Consider the following 20,167-nt stretch of genomic DNA (forward strand, 5'->3'; position numbering starts at 1 on the left):
TTCCACATGTAAGTGAAATCAGATGGTATTTATTTGTCTTTCTGCGATTTATTTCACCTCGCATAATACCCTCTAGGTCTATCAATGTTGTCACAAATGGCAAGATCTCATTCTTTTTGATAGCTGAGCTATATTTCATTGTATACATATTACACATTGTCTTTATCCATTCATCTCTCCATGGACACTTAGGTTGCTTCCCTATTTTGGTTATCGCAAGCAATCTTTCCATAAACATAGGGATGCATACAACTTTTCAAATTAGTGTTTTCATTTTCTTTGGGTAAATACGCAGTAGTGGGATTAATGAATATCTATTTTTAAGTTTTTGAGGAACCATAACACTTTTTTGACAATAGCATTATATTCAGGCCTTATAAAATGAATGGGACAACATGACTATACCAGACTTATAAAATTAATAACTCAATACCAGACGATGGGGGAAGGCTTTATTCAAACAATTTTATATTACCATTAATAAATAGGATATAAAATATAAACCACGTTTTTTATATGACATGACTTAAGGAGCTACCAAGGTAATGTTGCATCTTTTCCCCAAAAGCTCTTTTCCTAAATATTTACCTCTGTGACCTTTATGTTTATATCTAGGTAAAAACTGTGTTTCGATGGTGAAAAGAGCTTTCAAGTCCATGAATAAGAACACATGTGTACTTTTGTGTATACCTTTCCATTGATCAGAAATATAAGAGGGTGAGAAAATGATACACAGAATAACTATATATCAGCAAATTTTAATTCAAAGAACATTTTTAAAGGATTTTTAATTAGAAGGATTTTCCCATTAACTGTTAACATACAAATATGGCCCATAGAAATCTAAGGTTCGGTTGGGGACACTGCAGGATTGAGGGACAAGGAAGTCACAGCCGTAGTCTCCATCTCTCCTTTAGTTAGACAGCTCTACTTCTCTCTGTTTTACACAATACAGTTTAATGCAAAAAAAAAAAAAAACTACATTCTATTGTTTAAAAAAATTATTTTGAAGATATAAAAGTCACTAATTTAGTCAAAATCCCTAATTTTGCGTAATAGACAAAAAGGGCTCAGAGAGAGTGTACTTTGCCTGAGGTCATGAAACCAACTAGATGCAGACAAGGAATACACTTGTGGTCTTACCAAGCCTACAGTTCTATGCCAGTTACTTCCTCATAGTCAGGAAACATACGTGTATTTTAAGTATAATTCAGAGAAAATGAATACATAAAACTTTGCCATGTGGCTCAGTAATGCTTAGGTATGAGGCCCACAATAGTAGCTCTAAAACTAAATTACAAATTTTAAAGTCATGAATGAAAATAAAGGAACAGAAATTATGTTAACTCCTTTTAGTAGCCGTCAATTTTTAAGCACACCTTTTTTAATTTTTTTAAAAATTTTTTTAACGTTTATTTATTTTTGAGACAGAGAGAGACAGAGCATGAACGGGGGAGGGTCAGAGAGAGGGAGACACAGAAATTGAAACAGGCTCCAGGCTCTGAGCTGTCAGCACCGAGCCCGATGCGGGGCTCAAACTCACGGACCGCAAGATCATGACCTGAGCCGAAGTCGCCGCTTAACCGACTGAGCCACCCAGGCACCCCAAGCACAACTTTTTTAAACCACAGGACAGAGAACTTGAAAGAGAAAATCTTTAGGTGAAGCAAGCAAGCTGAAACTGAGGAAATTCTTCCTGAAAGCATTATTTATTCCTTCGAAAGAAAATTTGGTTTATCAAAATCAATCAACAAATGAGTGAACCCATGGTGTGGTTATTTATAGCAAAATTTAAAACCCAACACAGATTTCTCTTTCCCTTCTAGCATGCTTCTCTCTAACCTCTCATCATTCGTTGGTATGTACAAAAGACACAATTCACTTTATTTATAATTTAAATCCAGTCAGAAATTATAGGTGAACCTTCACTTCTCACATGTGGACTTATCTCTGTCTCCCTCCCGATGGGAAGGGGGACTTACCTAACGGGTGAATTTGGGAGAAGGAGCTAAGCAGTGCTTATGTGTTTCTAGATCTCCTCTTTGAAAAGATGTGCCTGCCCACAGTAACAAAATTTGGGTCTGCCCTCAGCTCTGTGGTAAGCACCCGGCCCCCGGGGTGGGGGTCAAGCATTTGTTTCCTCAATTTACAACTGTGTGGAGAAGTGCCCAATTTGGGAGGAAGCCCAAAGTGGCTAACATAACCTAAATCATATCCTCCAATTTGTTAGTGTGTATTAGTAATAAAACTACTAAGTTTCTCTCCATCTCCCTGTCTCCTGTGTTCTGAATTTAGAAAGAGAAGAGCAGGGTTACTTGCCGCCTACCCAGTGTCACCTGTCACAGCTCCACCAAGAAAAATGACTAGACAACACTTACAGAAACATTCTCTTCTTCCTTGACTTCATAATTAACGTACATTGTTCAAAAGCATCGCTCACTCGAAAGAGAGAAAAAGTTGAAAGGAACCATTTTAGGAACAAACATAGAAAGTAAGACAAACTGAGGACACAGAGGAATACACTCCAAATGAAAGAACATGACAAAACCTAAGAAAAAAAACTAAGTGAAACAGAGATAAGTAATGTACCTCATAAAGAGTTCAAGGTAACGGTCATAAAGATGCTCAGTGAACTCGGGAGAAGAATGAATGGATCCAGTGATAACATCAGAAAGAGATAGAAAATATAAAAAAGAACCAATCAGAGCTGAAGGATACAATAACAGAAATGACAAATACACTAGAGGGAATCAACAGCAGATAAGAAGATGCAGAAGAACAGATCAACAATTTGCAAGACAGGGTAGTAGAAATCATCCAAGACGAAAAACAAAAAGAAAAAAGAATTTTAAAAATGAGGCTAGGTTAAGGGACCTGTGGGACAACATCCAGTGTAATAATACTTGCATTCAAGGGGTTCCAGAAAAAGAAAAGAGAAACGGGCAAAGAACTCATTTGAAGAAATAAAAGCTTCATTTTAAAAATTCAAATATTTGCTTGATTTAGCTATTTATAAAATGCTCTACAATCACTCATCAAGATATTTTATAAAAATAGAAACAAAGGTGGTATAAGTCAAAAAAAAGGAAAAAGAAAAAAAAGTGCCATAAATAAGAAAGCAATTAAAGATGTATTCTCGTGTAAGAAAATAGCAACACTTTTACCTTAAAAGAGAAATTAACCTTTTTAGTGTTACAAGTTGATTTAATTCATAAAAAGGACTTACCATGGATTCTTTTTTTTTTTCTTTTTTTTAGAGTAGCCTCCATGCTTAGCGTAGAGCCCAATGCAGGACTTGAACTCATGACCCTGAGATTAAAACCTGAGCTGAGATCAAGAGTTAGATGCTGAACTGACTGAGCCACCCAGGCACCCCCATGGATTCTTTTAAATAGTAAACATTCATATGTCGTTAAGTGTTTGGAGAATGATCATTCACTGACATACAGGGGTGGACAAACTGGATTATAGCAAAACTTTGAAATGTTAATGAACCACTGCCAACTGAAAATAAGTCTAAGCATCTAAGTGTACCCATGGTTACCAGGCAATAATATTTACTTTCTAAAATCAAATTTAAATGAAAGCTTTTCAAGAAATTTAACATGGGTAAGTTTAGTTATATTTACTGAATACAGTTAATGCTAGGTGTCTCTTGTGGCACACCTGGGTGGCTCAGTTGTTTTTAGTGTCCAAATCTTGATTTTGACTCAGGTCATGATCTCATGGTTTTGAGACTGAGCCCCACATTCGGCTCTGTGCTGAGCACGAAACCTGCTTGGGATTCTCTTTCTCCCTCTCCTTTTGCCCCTACCCTGCATGCACTCACTCATTCTCTCACTAAAATAAAATAAAAATAAGTATCTCTTAGAAATGAGAGATCAAGGGACTAATATATATATAATATATATATTATATATTAATATATTAATATTATATAATTAATATTATATATTAATATTATTATTATAGTAAATATTATACATATGATATATTATATTATAATATATTATATATTATATTTTATTATATTGAAATTATATTAATATTATATAAATATTATATATTATATATATATATATATATATATATAAAATTTACCTCAGTTCTTTCTTAGCACATATAATGCTGACTTTTATCTCGTATGTGCTAGTTACTTAAACAACTCACAATTTCACCAAATTAAAAGCAACAACATCAGATATCTGAAACCCAAACTAAACAGATAATATAACTAACCTTCCACAAGGAAGTCTCCCAGTACTCATATGACGGCCGTGGGTTTAAGGTAGGAATCACTAAGTTTCCTCTTGGAGTAAGGTTTCCATTGAGCACTAAATTATTTTCAAAATGTCCACAATAAGGTGGTTCCAGGCCTGGGCTCATAGTAAGGGTCTTGAGTAAAGTTTGGTGCTGCTGTCTCTCCTCAAGAAAATATGTATTGCTCTCTGAGAGTCTCTCCTTAGCCCTGTGAAGATTAAGAAACACAAATACATTTTCTTTTTCCCTAAATCATTCCTAAATGACATACATTTTTTTTTAGGTTTCCATAATAGTAAATAGCATTTGCCATTGAACAGTGTTTTAACACTGAACATGTGACGGAGCACACCTAGTATCTAAAATTATACTTTTAAAATTGTTCTAAAGAAATACTTATGTTTCCAGGGGGATTCCTAACTAACAATTCAAGTTAGGGAAGGGAGAGAAGTGGCTATCAGTGATGTACATGGCTTAACAAATAATACTTGCTGTCTTCTGGAATGGCTGTGCTGACAGGATCCTTCAGGATGCCATTATATATACATACTTATATTTAGTAAACCTGTTTACAGATGTAAAACTAAACCATCCCTCAAAGACATTTTCAAGCGTTTGCTTTTACCACTCTTGTACATTTCACTTATTATCTCAAAGAAACTGAGCATTTGACACTGAGGAATCATTGAGACCAACAATCTCTAGGGGAGATAGTAGATGACAGACGTGTGATCAGAAAGAACTAAAACAGCTACAGAGGCAATTAGCTTATAACAGTTACCAAGGCACTGGAGGCAGAATCTGCCCTTTCTATCTTCAGTCTTCCACATGCCTCCCTCCCACCATGGTGCTCTTTTAGCCACTTTGGGAACTATACTACCCTTCAGCCCTGTGTGAGTCTTTTTGTATTTCACCTGGATGCCTTTATGTAAAGTAGAAAAAGCATAAAGGATAGTTTGTCTCAAGGCCCACTCTAGTAATCATACCAAAGATCACAATCAAGAGAATAAATGTACCAAGCTGCCAGGATGAGTAGTAGTAGTACTTGACCTTTTAGGTTAAAGATGTAATCTTCCAAAGAGAAACTCATCGACATTTCTATTTAGGGTAATTCTGACAAGCAATTTTATAATAATACGCTTCTAAATGAGAAAGCTTCGAACAATGCACTTAAAGACTAGCAGATCGGATCAATGGAAAATATACAGGGCGGGGGGTGCGGGGTGGGGTGGGGGAAGAGGTCCTGTAAAACCGAAAAAAAGAGAAAGGATGCAAACTGTCCTGGACTAACATTTCAAAGGTAAGTTCACTTAGAAACCTCATTTTCCAAAATAACACGATCTAGTTGGCTTTCACTTCCTACTCATCTCATGATCTTGGCTCCACAGAAATTATGCTTTAGAGGCAAATTAATAAGCTAAATTTCTTGTCTATGATTCTGTTTTGAATTACCTGTTCAACTTATTTCTCAAGGATTTTCTAAGTTTTAATTCTTCTAGGTAGAGTTGCCTGTAGGTTTCCAACTCTGTTTTAGTAGAATCTTGAGAAGTCTTCATTGTAGAGACCTGAGATTCCAGATCTTTAATTCTAAGTTCCATTTGATTTCTCGTTGAAGCATGATCATTTTCTCTTAACTGGTCCAAGTTTTGTCGAGCTGCTGCTTGTGCCTAATGAAAAAAAATTAACAGGATAGTTTCAAAATAGGTATAATCTGGATAATTAATTATACCTGTTTCCTTTAGTTCTGAGTCAATGTTTCAGAGAGCAATTTTAAATGAAAAAAAGCTCAAGTGTAAAATATTTATCATCAATGTCAACTGAATTAAACATGATTTATAAAATTAAAGTTCAAACATTCCTGTGTTAGTATTCACGCAATCTGATAATTCAAATAATAGAATCAATGAGAAAATTTTAAAAGTCAACAATAAACTTAAGAATAATCCAAGTACAGTGCAATTTTTAAATCATAATTTTTCTTTTCCTCTTCATAGTGAGACTAGTTGTTTAAATCATCATTTTTTCTTATCCTCTCGATTTAGTAGGAAGAATGATGAAAACTGAAATCTTTAAAGGGAGGAACAAATGCCTCCAGAAATCTACAAATTACCATAAAGCAAGTAGAGGAAACCCCTACAATGCATCTATCCAAAATGTAATTTCCAGTAAAATGAGTTAAAGCACATTACAGATCAATCAATTAACCTGTAAAAACAGGTTGACTTCGTGTAATTTTTCTACTATGTCCAGTCGTGCTCTTTCTTCAATCTCCTGTTTATACTGCTCCACTTGACTGCGTTCTACCATATTCATTTCCATAAATTGTTTCAATTTTACTACTTCTTGCTGTAACTTCTTGTTGTTGCTCTCAAGTTTTTCACATTCTTCTTTGAAAGCTTTCATTGATAATAACTCTTGTTGAAGAACTTGATTTTTTGCATCCAGGTGTAGACATTTTGAACATGTAGTTTCCAGTTCTGTTGTAAGGACATCAGCCTGCATGAATAAAACACTATAGTTTGGAAGGGAGTGAAAAGAGTCTAACTCAAAACTACTAGGAACATTTTTTTTTTTTCAGATTTTAAGTAATCTCTACACCCAGTGTGAGACTGAAACTCACAATCTCAAGATCAAGAGTAACTGAGCCAGCCAGGCACTCAAATTTTTAAATAAACTCATTTGCAATAAAATGTTACCTCTCTTAGAATGTAGAACCTTAAACAAGTCAGAAAATCAAGAGACACGTTAAAGACATCAGGTGTTACTGAAATAGATCTTTGCTATCATTCTCTTTAGTACACAACATTTGCACTTGATTCTATACTTTTATTTTTCTATGATTTTTCATATCTTTCTTTCATAAAATAAGTCCCCTCTTAGGAGAAAGTCTCTTAGCCCTTCCCCCATCTTAACACTCCATAACTTTTAAAGAAGTTTTAGCAATATCATATTGACTTATGTATGCCCAAGTCAAAAAATGCGTCCCAAGATAAGACTCTGGAAATAAGACTCTAATTCATGAATCTATAAGTAATGCTTCTAATGCCATGGCTTGTTTCTGAACTGCAAATGTTTTATGCTAATTTGAACTGCACTCCCAGGAGAAATGATTCTCCGGGATGTGTTAAGAAATCACATCTCCCAGTATAAAACTTTAATTGGATGATCCAAATATGCTTTTGAGGCAAAAAAAAATTTTAATTCAATACTGTTATCTTGTAATCCTTTGTTACTTTCTAGAAAATAAGAGATCATACTAAACAAAAACAACCACAACAACAAAACTGGCTGGAGTTTCAGTGATGCTGAGTTGGGAACGACTTCCATCCATTCTATATGATTGGTAAGACAAGGTGAGTGGATGTGGTGGTTTTATAAATTCATTGATACTTCTGTGAAAATCCCTCCCCTTAAATATATGCTGGCCTCAGTAACTGGTTTCTAGTGAACAGAATATGCAGAACTGCTGTCATTTTTAAGGCCAGCTTAGAAAATGTGATACAGCTTCCATCTGACTTCCTTTCTCTAGGGAAGCTCACCCTTAGAACGCAGCCACCACGTGGTGAGGAATCCCAGGCTACCTAGTGAGTCTTCATGTAGATACTCCAGCTGAGACTAGCCAACGTCCTAGCCAAAGGCCAGCCTCAACAGCCAAACACGTGCGTGAACAAGCCTTCAGATGATTCTAGTCTCCAGCTTCCAGTTATGCCAGCTGATGCCAAATGAAGAAGAAATGAGTTGCCCTACTCTGCTTTGCCTAAACTAAAGATTGGTGAACAAGAGGAATGCTGTTTTGAACTACTAGGTTTTGAGGTGGCTTATTATGCAGCAGTAAATTACTACCACAGATACTGATACTAAAAATGGTGTGCTGCTATTCAAAAAAACCTAAAACTAAACTTCCTTTGAACCAGGAGGTAGGTCGAACCTGGAAAGATGTAGAAAAGCGTAAGAATGAGACCCAAAAAGGGCCTCCACAAGACTCTTAGTGGAAACCTGATGGCCTGTGAAGAGGCTGACAGCAAGGGTTTCTAAGCATGTGAAGAAAATGATACTGGAGGAAAGGGAAGTCATGCTACAAAATACCTGAAATTAAAACGGATAGGAAAGAGAAACTAAAGAAAGACTATGCAACTGAAAGGAACCAGGACTTACTGGGTTCAAGTATCTGTTTCTCATTTACAGCCTCTCTACATGTTGAACTGTCAAATAATGCTAAAATAAAGAAATGGCTTTTGGGTTCAGAGAAAATCCAGGGTGCTACCAGGAAAACAGAAAGATTTAAGGTATGCCTCCAATTTCTTTAAGGATCTTAAGACTATAAGATTTTTTTTAAAGTAGGTTCCACACCCGACATGAGGCTTAAACTCAGCACCCAGAGATCAAGTGTCACATGCTCTACCAACTGAGCCAGCCAGGAGCCCCAAGAGTAGACGCATTTTAAAGGCATTGTCCTATAAGAGCTTCACAGGAAACCTGAAGCGAAAAGCTTATCTCAAAAGGACTTGGGAGACTCGCTTTGCTAAAACACGGCATGAAATCCAGTAATATTTACAGAAAACTAAAAAAGGTAAGAGATATATAGTAGCAAACATACTATTTGCTACCTTGGACTAAAAGAGACCAAATAGTGCAAAATGAAAAGAGGCCTTTGGGTCTTAGAAGTCCCACAGGGAGGAAGCAGGATGAAAAAACAGCTGCAAATACAGGTCATTCCTTATGAAAAGGAAGGCACCAAGAGCTTAAAGAGTAAAGAAAGGGAAGAGACATGGAGAAAGTATTCCCGTGGTTACGACTAAGTCCTAACTTAAGAACTGACAGCATGCATCAGGCTATATTTCAAAACTCTTATGGACTAGGGTGCTTCCCATCTTCTTTTTCTGAATGGGTGAGTCTTCAGCAGTTGACTAGAATGTTGCATTTGTGAGTGGTAAATAACTGTCTCTTTCGTTCTCAAGTCCTCATATTGAGAACCCTTGCACTCAAGGGGCTATACTTGAGATACCATAACCCAGGCAGCTTATCCCCACTGCACCTGATTAAGATGGTAAGATCTTGGACTCAAGGCCTGAACCTGATGCCATGATAACTGAGACTTGCAGGAGGTATTGGAGGGGGAGGGGAGTGAATGTAGTTTTCAGGTGGGAGGAATACAAACATTTGTGGCCAGTGGGTAAAGTATACTGCTTTTTAAAGGTGTCCATAGGTTTTAAATATTAATTCCACTAAAAAAAAGACCATGGAACAACCTTAGTGACTTGCTCCTAATGAACAGAATATGTGACTATGATCCTGTGTGTATTCCAAGCCTAGGTGACAAAAGGCGATTCTGCCTTGCTCTGTATCTCAGGCTACTTACTTGGAATCTAGCTCCCCATCTAGTGAGGAAGCCTAGGCCACAAAGAGGGTCTAGGTGTGTCAGTTTCAGTGTTTCTGCTGCCTCCTGAACTGAAGTCCCAGGCAACAGGCAGCATCAACCACCAGACATTAGTGAACAAATCTTCAAATGGTTCCAACCCCAAACCTTTCAGTTGCCCCACCTGAAGCTGAGCAGGGCAGAGACTAGCTGTCCTGGCCACACTTTTCCTAACAGATTTGTGAACAAAAGAAATCTAACCTTTGGGGAGTTTGTTAAGAAAAAAACAAAAATGATAAATTGAAATGTGGATTAAAAAAAAGAGATACATAAACTTGTATAGGAGAAATTGGTCTCCATTAAAATAGGATGTAATAAATGTTAAGATTAATTTATTAACAACCAATGGTGCTAATGAGAAGATGCAGATAACTAGAAGCAAGATCTAAGAAGTTTTTCTCTCGGTTTTTCCCCAGCTAGGATCATATTAACTGCTCATTTTCCATATATGGCCTTTATTATGTTGAGGTATGGTTCCTCTAAGCCTACTTTCTTGAAGTTTATATCATGAATGGATGTTACAGTGTGTCAAATTCTTTTTCTGCATCTATTGCAATGATATGACTTTATGCTTTTTTGAAAATTAATATGAGGTATCACATTCATTGATTTGCAAATATTGAACCACCCCTGCAAACCAGGGATAAATCCCATTTGGTTATAGTGAATGATTGAATGATTTTTTTAATGTTTATTTATTTTGGAGAAGGAGCACAAGCAGGGGAGGGACAGAGAGAGAGGGAAATATAGAATCTGAAATAGGCTCCAGGGTCCAAGCTGTCAACAGAGCCTGACACTGGGCTCAAACCGACGGACCATGAGATCATAACCTGAGCTGAAATTGGATGCTTACCTCACTAAGCCACCCAGCTGCCTCTGCCCCCGGTGAATAATTTTTTAATGTATTGTTGGATTCAGTTTGCTTATTTGGTTGAAGATTTTTGCATGTTCATCAGAGATGCTGGCCTGTAATTCTCTCTGTGGTGTCTTTATCTGGTTTTGGTATCACGGTAAAGCTGGCATAGAATAAATTTGGAAGTTTCCCTTCCTTTTATGTTTTTCTGGAACAATTTGAAAAGGACAGGTTAAACTTTTTTTTTTTTTTTTGTATTAGCTCTTCTTTACATGTTAAAATTTACGTCTGAAGTCATCTGGTCCTAGACTTGTGTTTGTTGAGAGTTTTTTGATTCCTGATTCAGTTTCCTTGCTGGTAATTGATTTTTTTTTCAAATTTTCTATTTCTTCTTGTTTTACTTTGGTAAGTTATATATTTCCAGGAATTTATTCAATTCTTCTAAGTTGTCCAACTTGTTGGCATACATTTTTTCACAATATTCTCTCATACATGTTTGTAAATCTGTGGTGTTGGTTCTTATTTCTACTCTCACATTTGTGGTTTTATTTATTTTGGTCCTTTCTATTTTCTTGTTGATTACTCTGGCTAACACCTTATCAGTTTTATTAATTTTTACGAAGAACCAGCTCTAGGTTTCATTGATTTGCTCTAGTATTATCTGTTTTTTGTTTGTCTATCATTCATTTCTGCTTTAATTTCTTTTTTTAATTTTATTTTGAGAGAGACCACACATGAGTGGGGGATGGGCAGAGAGAGAGAGTGAGAGAGAGAGGGAAAGAGAGAATCCCAGACAGGTTCCATGCTGCCAGCAGAGAGCCTAACATGGGGCTCGATCTCACAACTGTGAGATCATGACCTCAGCCAAAATCGAGAGTCACTTAACCAGTTAAGCCACCCAAGGGCCCCCTGCTCTGATCATTATTACTTGCTTTCTTCTGCTGGCTTCAGGCTTCATTTGTTGTTCTTTTTCTAGCTCCTTTAGGTGTAAGGTTAGGTTGTTTGAAATTTTTCTTGCTCCTTGAAGTAGGCTTATATTGCTATGTACTTCCCTCTTAGGACCACTTTTGCAGCATCTCAAAGGTTTCAGACCATTGTTTTTTTTTTTTTTTTTTCATTTCCATTTGTATACACGTATTTTTTTTAAGTTTCTTCTTGTATCTCTTGCTTAACCCATTGCAGTGTAGTAGCACGTTATTTAACCTGCATGTATTGTTTTTAATAATTAAGGCCTTTTTTTTAATCCATTCTTGAGAATAGTCCATGTATAGTTGAAAACAACGTGTATTCTGTTTTAAGATGGAACGTTCTGAAAAAAATCTCTTAACTCCAATCTGGTCCGCTCTGTCATTCAAAGCCATTGTTTCTTTTTCTTTTTTTTTTATTAAATATATGAAATTTATTGTCAAATTGGTTTCCATACAACACCCAGTCCTCATCTCAACAGGTGCCCTCCTCAATACCCATCACCCACCCTCCACTCCCTCCTACCCCCATCAGCCCTCAGTTTGTTCTCAGTTTTTGAGTGTCTCATGCTTTGGCTCTCTTCCACACTAACATCTTTTTTTTCCTTCCCCTCCCCCATGGATTCCTGTTAAGTTTCTCAGGATCCACGTAAGAGTGAACACATATGATATCTGTCTTTCTCGTATGGCTCAACGCCATTGTTTCTTTGGTGATTTTCTGTTAAGATGTATTTTTTGGTGATTTTTTTGTTAAGATATGTTGATGTAAATGGGGTGTTAAAGTACCCTATTACTGTCTTATTATCAATTTGTTCCTTTATGTTGGTTATTGTTTTATGTACTTGAGTGCTCTCATGGTGGGTGCATAAATATTTACAATTGTTAGATCTTACTATTGGATTGTACCCTTTATTAGGATACAGTAGCATTCTTTGGCTCTTGCTACAGTCTTTGTTTTTGGTTTATTTATTTCGAGAGAGACAGAGTTGGGGAGGGACATAGAAAGGGGGAGAGAAAATTTCAAGCAGCCTCCATGCTGTCAGTCTAGAGCCCAACATGGGGCTCAAAGCCACCAGCCATAAGATCATGACCTGAGCCAAGACCTAGTCAGTCGCTCAAATGACTGAGGCACCCAGGTGCCCCACAGTCTTTGTTTTAAGGACTCTTTTGTCTAACAAAAGTATCGCTATTTTTTCTTTTAACGTGATAAATTTTTCTCCATCCCCTCGCTTTCATTTTTTTTTTTTAATAGAATTTATTGTCAACTTGGCTAATATACAGTGCGTATAGTGTGCTCTTGGTTTTGGGAGTAGATTCCCGTGGTTCATCACTTATAGACAACACCCAGGGCTCATCCCAAAAAGTGCCCTCCTCAATGCCCACCACCCACTTTCCCTTCTTACCCACCGCCCCCCATCAACCCTCTATTTGTTCTCTGCATTCGAGAGTCTCCTATGGTTTGCCCCTCTCCTTCTCTGTTTGTAACTATTTTTCCCCTTCCCTTCCCTCACGGTCTTCTGTTACATTTCTCAAGTTCCACATAGGAGCAAAAACATATGATATCTGTCTTTCTGTGACTTATTTCATGTAGCATAATACCTTCTAGTTCCATCCATATTGCAAGAGATAGCACGATTTCACTCTTTCTCCTTGCCAGGTAGTATTCCAGTGTATATATAAACCACATCTCTTTATCCATTTATCAGTTGATGGGCATTTAGGCTCTTTCCACAATTTGGCTATTGTTGAAAGCACTGCTATAGACACTGGAGTACATGTGCCCCTATGAATCAGCACTCCTGTATCCTTTGCATAAATTCCCAGTAGTGTTATTGAGGGGTCGTAGGGTAGTTCGATTTTCAATTGTTTTGAGGAACCTATGCACTGTTTTCCAGAGTGGCTGAACCAGTTTGCATTACCACCAACAGTGCAAGCATCCCCTCACTTTGAATCTGCAGGTGTCTTTATGTCTAAAATGAGCTTTTTATAGGCAGCATACAGATGGGTCTTGTTTTTTAATCCATCCTGTCACCCTAGGTCTTTTGGTTGGAGTGTTTATTCCATTTATATCCAAAGCAATTATTGACAGGTATGTATTTATTGTCATTTTACTACTTGTTTTGTGGTTGTTTCTGGAGATTTTCTCAAATCCTTTATTGTTTTTCTCCCTTTGATGTCTTTCTAATTTGCTTTAATGATATATTTGGATTTCTTTCTCTTTATTCTTTGCATGGTTATTAGTGGGTTTTGGTATATGATAAGCATTAATTTGTATGTCACCCCTTCTGTGTGTAGCAGTCTATATTAAATTGATGGTCACTTAAGTTAGAGCTCATTTTTTTCTCCTCCCCATGTTTTGATAAGCTATTATATTGTATATCCGTTTTTGGGGCATTCCTTGAAGATTTTTTTTGACAGAAATATACATTTTTACTGCTTTTACATTTCCTGCCTTTATACTGTCACTTTTGATCTCTCCTTTCCACTCAGAGTCCCCGATAATATTTCTTACAGGCTGATTTAGTGGCCACAAACTCCTTCCATTTTTGTTTGTCTGAGAAATTCTTTATCTCTCCTTCTATTATGAATGATAGCCTTACTGGATAGAGTATATTGGGCTGCAGATTCTTCTCATTCAGCACTTTGAATATATCATGCCATTGCCTTCTGCCTTGCAAAGTTTCTGTTGAAAAATCTCCTGCTAGCCTTGTGGGTTTTCCCTTGGAAGTTAATGACTTATTTTGCTGCTTTTAAGATTTGTAGCAGTGGGGCGCCTGCGTGGCTCAGTCTGTGAAGCATGACTTGATCTTACCTCAAGTCGTGACCTCGCAGTTCGTGCGTTTAAGCCCTCCAGTGGGCTCTGCGCTGACAGCACAGAGAGTGCCTGGGATTCTCTCTCTCTCTCTCTCTCCCTCTCTCTCTCACTCTGTCTCTCTCTCTGCCCCTCCTCTGCTTGTGTCTGCGTTTTGTCACGGAAATAAAAAAAAACAAAAGCAAAAAACAAAACACTAAACAAAAAAAAAAAGATGTTAGCAGTATATTTTGCAAATTTAATTACAATATGTCTTGGGTGTTAATTTTGATGGAAGTTCTCTGTGCCTCCTGGATCTGGATGTCTGTTTTCTTCTCCACATGACGGAATTTTTCAGTTATTGTGCTTCAAATCAATTATCTGTCCCCTTCTCTCTGTCCTCTTCTTCTGGGACTCCTATCATAGGAATGTTTTTACATTTGACGGAGTCACCGAGTGCCTTAAGTCTATTCTTGCATTGGATAATTCTTCTTTGTCTTCTTCAGCTTCACTGCTTTCCATTACTCTGTCTTCTAGGTCATTAATTTGTTCCTCTGCTTCTTCCAGGTTGCTGTTCATTTTTACTGCACTCTTCATCTCTGATTCTTCAACTCTTTTATGTCTGTGGTAAGGGTCTCTCGGATGTCTTCCATTCTTTTCTCAAGGCCAGTGAATATCCTTATGATCATGGTTTTAAATTCTCCATTAGGCGTGTTATTTACATCTGTCCCATTTAGGTCTCTGGCCATGGCCTTATCCTGTCCTTTCATTTGGGATAAATGCTTCTGTCTTTTCATTTTGTCTAAGTATCTGCCAGCTTCTGTGTGTTAGAGAAGCCAGTTATGTCACCTGCTCCCGAAAGTAATGGACTTAGGAAAAAGACGTCGTGTAATGCCCAGGGTCTAGCACTTCAGGGAGTATCACCAGTGTGTGCTGCATGTGTCCTGCTCTTGTGTTCTGGCTATGCTATCCTTTAGGCCAGTCGTCTGCAGACGCTCTCCTTGCCTGGTCTGGTGAGTGTGTGGTCCCTGGTCTGAATGTAGCGGGTTTTAACTAGGTGTGCTCTGGTCTGCTTATGAAATGAGACCTGTCACCACCTCTACTGGAACTGAGGCCAAGGGAAACTCTCTGGTTGGGAGATGTGGTGTGGGCAGGTATTTGTCCTGGTCTTCTGGGGGAGGGGTCTGCTGTGCTGGGACTCAAGCAAGAGTGATTGAGAAAGGTAGTTCCACCAGAGTGCAAGGGGGTGGTGTTTGGTGTAAGCCAGTTAGGTAACCAGTGTTAGCAATGCACTGCTTCCTGCAGGTGGCTTTATGTTTGTGGTGAGGGGCAGGAGAAGGAGATGGTGCCAGCCAGTGGCTTTGTTCCTACAGACAGGCCTCTGAACTTTGCCTCTGAGGGACGTGCTCTGAGAAGAGCAACTAATCTCCCCACTGTGTGCCCCAGGCACTCTTCAGACCACTGTACCCATGCTATATGTTCCCACGTTGTTTGCCTGCCCTCTGTCCATGAGCAGTGGAGTACCTCAGGGCTGTAAACCACCTAAATCGGATGCCCTTTGAAACTCCAGACTTTACACACTACTGGTTGCAAGAACTCACGAAATGCAGGCCCTCTTGTTTTCCAAGCCAGTGGCTATGGGGAAATGTTCTCTTTGTGTGTTCCCCTGTGCGTTTCTCTCTCTCACCCTTACCCACAACCTCGACTCCCTCCCCTCTGCAGAACCCAGGATCTGTTTCTCTTCTAGACGACATTTATGCATCAAGGAACTTCTGTGATGTGCCCTCTTCTCTCCCTTTTGTTGTGGAGTTTGTTCTGTCAGTCTTCAGGTCGATTTCTGGGGTTTTTAGGGTGAGCTGATTGTTATCTAGTTGTATTCGTGGGATGAGGCAAGCCTAGAGTCCTCCTACTCCTCTGCCTTCTTCCTGTCTCTAAGATCTTTTTCTAAGATTCCCTTCAATTCCAACAATTCTTACAAGTAGGCAGGAATGCCTCTTTAGAATGTCTCCTCAAGTTAAGGTAGAAGCACAGAGACATACGATTTGAAGCACAATAGTTGAAAAACTAGAAAGAGTCAATTTGATAACCAAAATTGGGCCTTTGGTCTGATTTCAATTAAAGGAAATAGGCAGCTTTGAGTATTTTTTAATCCATTGAATGCTCAATCTTCATTCTCCTTTCCTCAGTGAGGAAATAAAGAGAATGTCATGGAATCATTTTTCATCTTTTCAGTAGCAAAACAAATGTACTGTCCTTTAGCACTACTTAAATTAACTCCACATTCTGCTTTACCTTACTCCAACCTTCTTTGTGTGGGGAGGTAAGATCACTTCATCTTTGTGTTGTCCCACAATGCTTCTCCATATCATACAAGTTGGCCTCAAAAGTTTGTTGTCATTCAAATTACCAATCTAGTATTTGTCTCTGATAAATCAACTGAATACTACCGCAATTTGTACAGCTGTATTATTTTAATGATATAATGTTTATTCCATTAATTATATGCTGAGCTAAAACATATAGCTATACATATCTTTCTATTCAAGTGAAAGAAGGGGAAACAGCCTGCTGTGTTTTCCAAGAAAGTATGATCTGTGCCAAGAACAGGATTAACACCAGTGTTACACACAAGAACAAGGTCAGAAGAGGATCTCATTGTGAATTGCAAGATGATGGGTTAGCAAGATTGCTTAACAGGAAAGAGGAATAGCCTAGAGTTAATCTTTTCCTTCTTAGATGGTGAAAACTATGGATGAGTCTATGCATTATAATGAGATAATAAAATATAATGAAGTAAACGTTAGTAGACTGAGTCAAGAGATCCTATGGCCAAGATTTGATGGAAATGAAAGTGGGCAGCACTGACTGAGACACTAAAAGTTTGCACAGGCGGGGAACCTGGGTGGCTCAGTCAGTTGAGCCTCAACCTCTCAGGTCATGATCCCAGGGTCATGGGATCAAGACCCCTGTCAGCCTCCACACTAAGTTTGAAGCCTGCTAAAAATTCTCTCGTCTCTCTCTCTCTCTCTCTCTCTCTCTCTCTCTCTCTCTCTCTCCCTCTCCCTGTCTCTCTTTCTCTCCCTACACACCCCCTCGTCCTGCTTGTGCCCGCTCTAAAAAATATATAAATATAAATAATAAATAAATAAATACATAAATAAATAAATAAATAAGTAAATAGAAGTCTGAACACACTAAAGAAAGAGCATTTTATCTTTTTGAGCCTGACTTCACATCGAGTCAGGGGGTCAGCAACGCAAAGGCTGGCAAAAGGGTCTTTCAAGAAACAAAAATCTTATAGGAGCAAAGTTTAGTTCTACTACACTGACTTTTTATTATTACATAAGTGACTGGTAATTTGCAAGATAACTAGGAAAAAGTTTTCATAAAATTTGTTATGGTACTGGCATAAGGACAGACATATAGATCAATGTATTAACATTCAGAATCTAAACATAAATTCTCACATTATAGTGAAGTGATTTTCCACAAGGGTGACAGACAATTAAATGGAATAAGACTAGTCTTTTTAACAAACGGTACTGGGACAAATGGATATCCACATGCAAAGCAATAAAATAAGACCTCTACCCCATAGCATATATACAAAATTAACTTAAAATCTAAGAGCTAAAATGATAAAACTCTTAGAAAAAAGCTTATGTGTATATGTTTGTGACAGGATTTGACAATGATTTCTTAGACATGACACCAAAAGTCAAAAGCAGATTAAGTTTACTTTATCAAAATTAAAAACTACTACGCTTCAAATATCACCATCAAGAAAGTGAAAAGGCAAGTGACTAAATAGGAGAAAATACCTGAAAATCCCATATCTGCTAAGGGATTTGCATGTAGGACATTTAAATAACTCTTCCAATAATGAAAAGACAATCCAATATAAAAACGGGCAAAAGAATGGATTAGTTCTTTAAAGATGATACAGAAATGGATAATAATCACGTTAAAAGGGAGATGTTTGGGGTTCCTGGGTGGCTCAGTCAGTTAAGCTTCTGACTTGGACTCAGGTCACGATCTCACGGTTCGTGGGTTCGAGCCCCGCATTGGGCTCTGTGCTGACAGCTGGGAGGGAGCCTTGAGCCTGTTTCAGATTCTGTGTCTCCCTCTCTCTGACCCTCCCCTGTTCACCTGTTCACGCTCTGTCTCCCCTGTCTCAAAAATGAGTAAAACGTTAAAAAAATTAAAAAAAGAAGATGTGATATATATATATATATATATATATATATATATATATATATATATATATATGGAGTATTACTCAGCAATCAAAAAAAAGGAATCTTGCCATTTGCAACTACGTGTATGGAACTGGAGCGTGTTATGCTAAGTGAAATTAGTAGGAGAAAGACAAAAACCATATGACTGCTCTCATATGAGGACTTTAAGAGACAAAACAGATGAACAAAAGGAAAGGGAAACAAAAATAATATAAAAACAGGGAGGAGGACAAACACAGGAAACTCATAAATATGGAGAAAAAACTGAGGGTTGCTGGAGGGGTTGTGGGAGGGGCGATGTGCTAAATGGGCAAGGGGCATTAAGGAATCTACTCCTGAAATCATTGCTTCACTAAATGCTAACTAATTGGGATGCAAATTTAAAAAAAAATAAAACTAAAGATACAACAAGAAGAGTAACGCCCCCAGCCCCACCAAAAAATTTCTCAACCCAGGAAGCCTCTGGTTGGGGATTTAGGAGATAAGGACCTTCTAGAGAAGTCAGAGCAATGGACTGAGTTGGCTGAAAGCTATCTAAGTTTTTGTTTCACAGGGAACACCTTAAAGTGGCAGACAATTTCATGCCATAACCTTAATTCCTTTCTATAGGGATACACAGAAAATCCCTCGTTATTCTTTAATAAGCTTCTTCAGTTTCGGATATCCTTACAAATTTTAGTTTTTGAGACCTTAAAGATTTCTTTAGGACACAGTAGCAGGACAACGCCTAGCACTCTCATTCATAGAAGACTGATCAACAGAGAGTCATGTTACTCGCATGAAAAGTTCCCTGTTACTATGTGACTCATTTATAAGACGTCTAGAAAAGAAAATAATTTTCAATGTCTCTTCAGCCACAAAAAGGACCAGTCAACAGAATGTTCTAATTCCCCTGACGGGTATAGCTGTCTAATGAAACTTGCATGTATATTATATAGCTTTTGCGACTGACAGAAACGAGTTGGTCAGTGTATCTACCTAAGTGTAAATCCCACTTAGGATTTACAATGAGAATCCTCCAAAGGAGGGTGAGAGTGCGAGGACATTAAGTGTTCTGCTTGGAAAACAGTTGGGGTTTCACTACATATGAATAAATGAGAATCCTGAATGGCACATTAGTCTTTTCTGAGATTGAATTGTGAAATCTCTGAAAGGCTGATTAACTCAAGTGAGTGGAAAAAGAAAATGAGTTTCTGAGCTTGCAATGGTAGGAGCACTGTGTTACTAGGTAAGACCCTGACAGGGCAGCCATTTCTCCTTTTTCACTGGCGTTTCTTTTCCTTTACAAAATCCAACAAAGAGAAAAGTCCATTCCCTTGAGAAGGACGTTTGCATAACGACCTGCTAGTCATTCTTGATGAAGAGAATAAATTGCACACTTGTGATTACAAATTACAACAAATCATCATTAAAATAACCCATTCTCAAACTCTCACTGAAGGATTGAGACTACAAGAGAAAGTCAGATTTCAAGATGACATGATCACTCAAAGCGTGCGGAAGTTTGAAACACGCTGAAAAATATTAGCAGGGACTCACACAACTGTATGCCAACGTTCACAGCAGCATTATTAACAGTAGCCAAAAGGTGGACTAAACCAAACGCTCACTGTGGTATATATAAAATGTTGCTTTTTTAGACTC

General features: G+C 37.8%; 1 protein-coding gene across 1 annotated transcript in view; it reads right to left on the reverse strand.

Moving 5' to 3' along the window:
- Nucleotides 1-5,693: 5,693 nt before the first annotated feature.
- The window catches only part of LOC147572820 (ankyrin repeat domain-containing protein 26-like), a 188,005-nt gene continuing 173,531 nt past the window's right edge, over nucleotides 5,694-20,167 (reverse strand). Inside the window, exons 32-33 of the mRNA XM_086693475.1 lie at nucleotides 6,466-6,756; nucleotides 5,694-5,927 (exon numbers count right to left, since the gene is read on the reverse strand). Of these exons, the coding sequence (XP_086549601.1) occupies nucleotides 5,709-5,927; nucleotides 6,466-6,756 (510 nt within the window). The 3' untranslated portion in view covers nucleotides 5,694-5,708. The remainder of the gene's footprint in view (nucleotides 5,928-6,465; nucleotides 6,757-20,167) is intronic.

Source organism: Puma concolor, chromosome E4 (assembly GCF_028749965.1).
Source record: "Puma concolor isolate L17-30 chromosome E4, mPumCon1.1.hap2, whole genome shotgun sequence".
In the NCBI taxonomy this organism is placed as follows: domain Eukaryota; kingdom Metazoa; phylum Chordata; class Mammalia; order Carnivora; family Felidae; genus Puma; species Puma concolor.